Below are 8,035 nucleotides of genomic sequence, written 5' to 3' on the forward strand. Positions count from 1 at the left end.
AAATCATGCATTGTAAAAATGCATTATACATAGGTAGAAGGGTTTTTCAGAATTTTTAGGTCAACTTTGGGGGTGCGCATTATACACGAGAAATTACGGCAATTGAACAACTTTTATTATAAGCACATATCTAAATGAAACAAAAAATAATGCATAAAATTGCCTTTTTTATAGTACAGCTTGTTCTGCGTCATTACATCTTACAGGTGTCCCTAAAGAAGTACGTTTTGTGTATTTTAGCTATGAAAAGTAACTTAGCTTTGTTATCTGGAATATAAACAACATCCAAGATTTTTTATCAGCACCAACAGGATGTCAGATGTTTTCCCACTTGTCATAATGTTCCAGCTGGATTTTTTTCCTTTTCTGATGGAAAACGCAGTGAGACCTTGTCGCCCATCTTGCATCACAGCTGCCTCAGCTCCAGCTTCCTTCCCGCTCTCTTCTATTTTTAGCATCTATTGGACATGACAGGCGGCGCCCGGTGTCTGTGTGTGTGTGTGTGTCTGCGAATGTGCACTCCACATCTGCATCACAGAACACTTAGCATCCTCAGCACGCTGCGCTGCATCTGGGCAAACAACAAATCGAATGCTTGACCAGGTACAGTTTCGACTCTTTCCAAGTCAAATATCCATGTTAACTGGGAAGGCTGGCAGTGAATGAGTTTTAATTATAGTCAAAGGTTATATCCGTCATTTTTGACAGTTTGACCAGGTGCAATTTGGACTCGATCCTCTTTTAGAAGCGAGTGACTATTTTTCTAAAATGGATGGATGTTGAAGCAAAAAAAAAACCTACTGATTTTGAGCGACATACAATCAAAGATGGCTGACATCAAAGGTCATATATCAAGGCCCATGTTCTTCATCAGCAATCAAACGGATCCTATTTTCAGTGCTTCGGTTTCAGGAGTGTTTTCTGTCAAAGTAAGAAGAATCCTACTGATTTTGAATGACTGAATCGAAGATGGCTTTCAGGGATTCTTGTTCAGAGCAAGATTCTACCAAACCAATGACTTTTGAAGAACTTGAAGGGCGAATATGAGAAGTTAGGTCTTCCATCCCACAAGAGTTCCTTGTGAAATTAGTTAATGCGGTTCCCAGGCGGCTGGAGAAACTGGTGGCTAATTCTGGCGCCCATATCGAATTTTAAATAAAACTCATGCAATACACTTTATTCTCATGTTCATTTCTTGTCAGAATTATAGTTCAGAAAGTACTTAATAAAAATAGGGAGTTACTTTTCAATCACCCGCTACAGTACTATCCAAGATAGCTGAGACCAAAACTCAATCTGTACATACTATTTCAGCCCATGTTTTTGGTGTCAAACTTGCAGGGCAAGAACGTTATTGATTTTAAGTTGCGCTACATAGATTGAATCATTAATACTATAACCTTTGATGTTACAAAGGTCAGGGTTAGTCATTTGTATTATATTGACAAACATGTCATCTACTTAGAGCTTACAGGAGGTCGAAATATTAGGAACATATTTTTTTTTGTGTATTGCATCTAATTATAAGGTGTACCTAATTTAGTGTCTGGCATCATGTGGGTGTCAGATCACACCGGGAGGATGTGATTCATAATTCTGTTGTAATCCACAGGAAGTGGCGTGATTAGAGAAAGCCGTCTGGTGGCGGACACGCTTGAGGATTGACCCACATTACAGAGTTCTTGTCTGGGTAACAATCACCACAACGGAGGCGCTTATTTGTTCACTTTCAACTCATTTATTATCAACACCACAGGGGGGAGGGGGAAAAAAAGCAGCTTTACATGTGAGGTATATGACGTCATTTTCACATTCTTGAAATATAGAAAAAGTCCAAAAAGATGTAAAACAGCATGTGTTTAGTGTAGCACCATGTCGTTGTCCACAGCAGCAGTGTGCATGTGTGTGAGGGTGTTATGTCAGCGCCTCGCTTCCTCTGTAATGAGTCCCTGGGTGTCCTGGCGGGTCCGCCTTGTGTGCGTGTGCGCGAGCGACTCAGCTGGAGAGCCAGCCAGCCCACCGGGTCGCTCGTTCGACCCGGACCGAAGCTGCTCCACGCTGGCCAGGCGAGCTCGCTCTACTCGGGCCCGTCCCGGGACCGTCGATGTGGCCTCCAGGCCGCCTGCAAGTGTGGGCAAAACAGCGCTCCAAGTCCAGTGGAGCCTCCGTGTCTCGCCCTCTCAGCAGGCCGGTATGACCCGGTTTAGAGATAGCGAGGTGAGGGACTCGGCGGGGCCCATTCGGCAGCTGGCCGGCGGCGGCGGCAGCGGCAGCGGCGGCGACGGCGCGGCGTGCCGCTCCTCACCGGGCTCCAGCCTCGCCCGCTTACTGGGGAGGAAGTGAGGCGCCGCCGACTCCTTCCCCCGCCGCTTCCTGGAGCGCCGCGTCGGGCTCTGGTTCTCTTTGTCCTCGGCGGGCTCCCCCTCTTCCTCCTCGGCCTCCTGGTGCGCACCTCCCCCCGCCGTCGGGCTCAACTCGTCGGGGCTATGGTCCACCTGGGCCCCCGACTCCAGGTCGAGCTCGATCGGCTCTTCCGGGCCGGTCTCCATGGGTTCGGGCGGTGGCGCCGACGAGTGGTAGATGTCCCGAGCGGAGCGCATGACCAGGGAGAGAAGGAGGCTCCGGTGGAGTCTTAAGCCGCCTCGCTGGCTCCGGGACGCGTACAGCTTGCTTATGGACACGGCCAAAATCCGCCTGGCCTCCGCGTTCACCTCCATTGTTGTCTCCGTTGTTGTGTCACTCATTGTTTGTTTGAGCTTGCTTAACTTCCTTGTTGTTTTCCCACAAAACAACGAGTTCGACTTAACTAAAATAACAACAAAATAAGCGCACTTTAAAAAGTTCCCGTGTCAGTTGGGGACACTTTATTATTATTATTTATTATTATTATTTTTTTTTAAATTGCACTGCGGTGCACCTCTTCGCTCTCGACCCTGAAGAGAATTGCGAGTGTGAGAGGCGCAGGGTGGTAATTTATCTACTCTGTGACGTCACGCCGAATTCCTCAGCCAGTGACCAATCAGACACCGCCCACACCTGCCCCACGCACTGTACGCGCACACGCACGCGCACCCCATCTGTTCCGTCTAGTCTGTTTTCTCACCCTTGTCGACATTTAGTTTCTCTTCATTGCACTAAACAAACGCATTTCGCCTCGAAAGCTATTTAAATTATTTTACAACAAGATAACCGTCTTATTTTCGGTTTAGTGATGATTCAATGATTTAAAACATGTCAAATGCAGCCCTATATTTGTATTTTACACGCTTTAAACAACTACTGAATCATTTAATCAAAGTCGTTTTCGAACCATAACGACTTGGGGCTGACATCGTATTATTTTGGAGATCACGGGATGTTTTGTGAGGGTTCAAAAGTGTAAACACGGAAGAGAAATAGTTTCGCCGAATGATGTCACGTTTTTCTTCTGGTAACTCGGCAGCTCTGAGAATTTACGTGGGTGAGGAAGTGAAAGAAGAAGGAAAAAAAGCGTCTCAAATTTCACGGCGCACATATGACTCACCTACGTCACTCCCCTGCCATATATGGCCTATCCGGTTGTAAATTCCCGTGGTGGTTGTGGGGGGGAAGGGATGGTACACGCAGTGGAAAGGCCGTGACGTCCGCACCCCGCCCCTTTTTACTCCTCTCTCTTCCTCCTCCCTCCCCAGCTGTGCTGACGTAACCAGATTCCCATATATGGCGCGGTGGCCGGTGTAAACAAGGTTACCTAGGTTACCAAGGTTACCAGGCGGTGGGTCAAAAGGCAGTTGCGTCACGACGCCTTCACTGTCCATCGGAAATAATGGTTTTTATTATGTACAATTATTTGTTACAACTGCGGTTGTTTTTTTTAAAGTGCTGTGTAAAGAAAGTCGCTTTTAATCTGAAGTGGCAAAACTACTCATTCTTTACATACACGTACAGATACTCGTGTAAAAAAAAAAATACTCCGGTAAAAGGAGAAGCGGCGATTCCACTGTTTTTCTTTAAATAAAAGCAAAAAGTGCAAACTGAAATGTAATTCACAATTTATTGTTCATTTCCATGCACCACAGTATATTTCGGGTCAATAATATCCTCATAATAATTGTTGATATCAAATTCAAATGATATCAAACTCCAACTACCGGAGACAAATTCCTTGTGTGTTTTGGACATACTTGGCAAATGAAGATGATTCTGATTCTGATTCTGATTATGAACTATATATATTTTCAAAATGTATTCATAGCCTGTCTGACATTAATAAATGATTCATTTTTTTATCTGTTTCAGAGAAAAGCAAAAGGTTATTTTTTACGTTTTACACTACTCGTACTGATTAGTCGACTTCAAGGGTTAAATGTCAATGCGGAGTAATAAAGTCGACAACTCGACTTTATTCATTCTTATGCTGTTTTACTCCTTCTGAAGTCCCCCATGATCATTCAAAGACCAGCAGATACACGTTTCTTGGGAATCTGTATAAACACAGACAGTTCAGGCTCCCTCTTAAACACTCTTACAGTTGTCCTATAAAAAATATACAGTACACATTTATGGCATGTACATTTTCAAGATTCCTGTCATTCCCACCATTTGCCTTGATTTAACACAGGCTGGTAAATCTAAAATCCATTTTAGTCGACACAGGTCAAAAACGCAGCATACGTTTGGCTTCTATTCCAGGCAGAGCTGCTGCTGTCACTCGCATCATTGGTATGCTTGCATTTTGGTATGCTTGCTATCTAGCCACGCAGCTGTAAAAATAAACACAACTACACGCGACCGCAACACATGTATAAACTTGCCCACAGTATTCCTACTGTAACCCGATGCGTCTCTATTTTGTACTTGTATGGCGTTATGGCGAAACACATTGTCAAAGTATTTTCAGGCAATTTGGATCTCATTGACTCGTTTATTAATGTTAATTTGAAGATTATATCAAATATTGCACTTGTGAATGCATACTAAAATTGCATAATAATAATTTGTCAAGCATATTTTTAAATTTGATTATTTTTATGCTTGATTCCATGCATGTTTAAATTATCTTTTTAAATTATATATTCCATAGCATTATTACTTTTTTAAAATACAATTTTTGTTATATTTGTTGGTAGCACTAAAATTTATTATTTTTACATTTTTGCTGATTATATATTTTCATGGCATTATTTGTTTTGTAAAAATTCCTTATATTTTTTTACACACCATTTTCTAATCTTTGTTCCCATTGCATGTTATCATGTGGCAACTACCAATATTAGTTTTATTTTTCAATGACAATTTCGATTATCGTTGCTAATCCATGTTTTAAATTATTTGTTGAATTTTTTACTGCATTATGATAATTTATTAAATTCTTGTTGCCATTGGAGTATTTTTCTTATCCATCCATTTTCCATACCGCATATCCTCACTTGGGTCGCGGGTGTGCTGGAGCCTATCCCAGCTATCTTCGGGTGAGAGGCGGGGTAGACCCTGAACTGGTCGCCAGCCAATCGCAGGGCACATACAAACAAACAACCATTCGCACGCACATTCACACCTACGGGCAACTTAGTCTTTAATTAACCTACCACGCATATTTTTGGAATGTGGGAGGAAAGCGGAGTACCAGGGGAAAACCCACGCAGGCACGGGAGAGAACAGGCAAACTCCACACAGGGGAGAACTGTGAGGCAGATGTGCTTACCAGTTGGTCACCGTGCCACCATATTTTTTCTCTCTCTATCCATCCATTTTCTGAGCCGCTTCTCCTCACTCGGGTCACGGGCCCATATTTTTTCTAATAATTTTTTCTTAATTATATTTTTTGATAGAAACATTTAACGGCGCTAGTATTTCAATATGTAGTTATGTCAATTATTTATATTTATTTATATTTATATTTTCATATGGCTTAATGAACATTTTTTAAACATCATTAATTATCTTTTTTTCTTGGTTGTCATGTAATTGTATTTATCCTTGCCTATGAGCTTTTTAATATATAATAATAGTAATAATAATTATATGCAATATATATATAAATACATAAGGTTATTATAGTAAAGCAGGAGTGTCAAACTCATTTTTGTCTCGGGCCGCATTGTAGTTATGATTTCCCTCAGGGGGCCGTTAGAACAGTAAAACCATATAAATGTTTAATCACCAAATCATATTATTGCCATGACACAACAAATTTAAGGATAACTAGTTTTGAAATCATAAGACAGATAATAGTTTGCGCAAGTATTGTTTAGGTTACTGCAGAAGAAGGGTTTGGTAACAGAAAAATGCCATATCTTAACATTATTGTTTATTATTTTGACAATTTGGAATTTGGATACAGATTTTAGCAAAAATCACGGAGGTTGACGAGCACGATTTGCTTTCGCGGGCCACATAAAACGTAAAACTGTTCCGGCATAAAATGGATACAGATCCACCGTTATGCTTGACCTCGCAGCTGAACAGGACAGGTTAAAAATATATATATACATAATTAGATTTTTGAAGGCATTATTTCATTAAATGTGTCTATGGTACTTGTATTTATTTTTCTCAATTATTATGGCATTTTTAAACAATCTTTGTTTTTACATGGCATAATTACATAATGTATTCGATTTTTAAATGGCATGTTTTTTTGCCACGGAATTTCATTTTATCCTTGTTATATTTTCCATGGCATATTTTGAATGTATTTGTTCTTTTTTTTTTTAATTGAGGGATTTTTCTATCAATATTTGAATGGATTTTTTTGTTTTTGTTTGCATTTTTGTGGATTCTTTAGTTTTTAAAAATGCTCATAATTTCTTGTCTCTTAACCATGTTTTAAGTATCTTTGTTAGTTGTAATTTTCCATGGCATTATTACTTTTCCAACTTGTGATAATTATATCAGCCACTTTTATTGTTGACATATCTGGTAACACATTCCATATTTTTTAACGCCGATGAGTGCTCGTTAAGTAAGCCTTAGTAAGGCCTTCAGCTTCCCAGAACATGAGTCGCCGTGACCTCGCTTTGTGTCGGCACCCAACTGGTCACTATGGTGACGCTGTGTGTGTTTGATTGTGTGAGCGTGTGTGTGTTGTTGTGCTGCCTCCACCTGAGGCCAAATGGTTGGTGAGGAATGTGTGTATGCGTGTGTGTCCTTGGCTATATAATACCATAAGTTCACTAAGTGCGTCGGTTTACTGCAAGAATATTATACTATTACTTTATTAATTACTCAATTAATTGCTCTTTATTGCTCTTTATTTATATGTCAAGTTTATTTATATGTAAAGTGTGTACGGCGCCTTTAGCTTGTGCTAGTCACATCTTTCCTTTGTTTTGCTTGTGTGTTTCATTTGTTTCCATGTTGTGGTTTGTATATAAAGCAGCTTATAGCACACCAAGGGTAAGCTGCATGATGCTGCTGTCTTTCACACCAGAAAGTAGGTCATCCATACAAGGAGCACTTGAAGGCACCACGAGAAAAAGGGTCACTGGGTCTATTTATATAGTGGCCCACGTTACGTTGTCGCTTCTGGCTCCTTTTTTTCACACTTGTTTTTGTTCCTCGGCGGTGTTGTCGTGTTTGTATTTGCTTTGGTGGCACACAAGCGCATAAGTAGTGAGGCAAACAAAGCAGCCCAAATGTTGTCCGGCTTGTACCAACAAGAACATTTGTGGTGTGAGGAATGATTCAGCGATCACGCCTTTGGTTGTCATGGATAAAAACATACTCTTTGCGAAGTTTGCTTCAATATTTGTAGGTTTCTTTTGTGAATTTTACCACATGCTTGCTGCTCGTTAGACTTGGGACTTTTTGTGCAAATTTCCCCCTGAAAATAAGCGAAACACTCCCTACTGGCGATTTGGGTATGTAAATAAACAACTGAACACAGAGAGAAGAAATGAGTCTTCATATTAATAAGTGTCTCTTTGCATATCATATGTTTGCAATAAATCTAAATATATTCCACTTATAAATAATCATCAAAATTCTTAATTATCGATGGCATTAGTATTTTTTTATATTGGTGGCTATGGCATTATTATTATTGTTATTATTA

General features: G+C 40.6%; 1 protein-coding gene across 1 annotated transcript; it reads right to left on the reverse strand.

The window, feature by feature from the left end:
• Positions 1-1,715: 1,715 nt before the first annotated feature.
• ier2b (immediate early response 2b) lies at positions 1,716-2,943 on the reverse strand. The gene has a single exon (XM_061679862.1). The coding sequence runs from the start codon at positions 2,742-2,744 to the stop codon at positions 2,181-2,183; it is 564 nt and encodes a 187-aa protein (XP_061535846.1). The 5' UTR covers positions 2,745-2,943; the 3' UTR covers positions 1,716-2,180.
• Positions 2,944-8,035: the final 5,092 nt, after the last annotated feature.

The sequence above is a fragment of the Phycodurus eques genome, chromosome 6 (assembly GCF_024500275.1).
Source record: "Phycodurus eques isolate BA_2022a chromosome 6, UOR_Pequ_1.1, whole genome shotgun sequence".
In the NCBI taxonomy this organism is placed as follows: Eukaryota; Metazoa; Chordata; class Actinopteri; order Syngnathiformes; family Syngnathidae; genus Phycodurus; species Phycodurus eques.

Coding starts and splice junctions, on each gene's coding strand:
- ier2b (XM_061679862.1), bottom strand. CDS start 2,744: ATGAGTGACACAACAACGGAGACAACAATGGAGGTGAACGCGGAGGCC.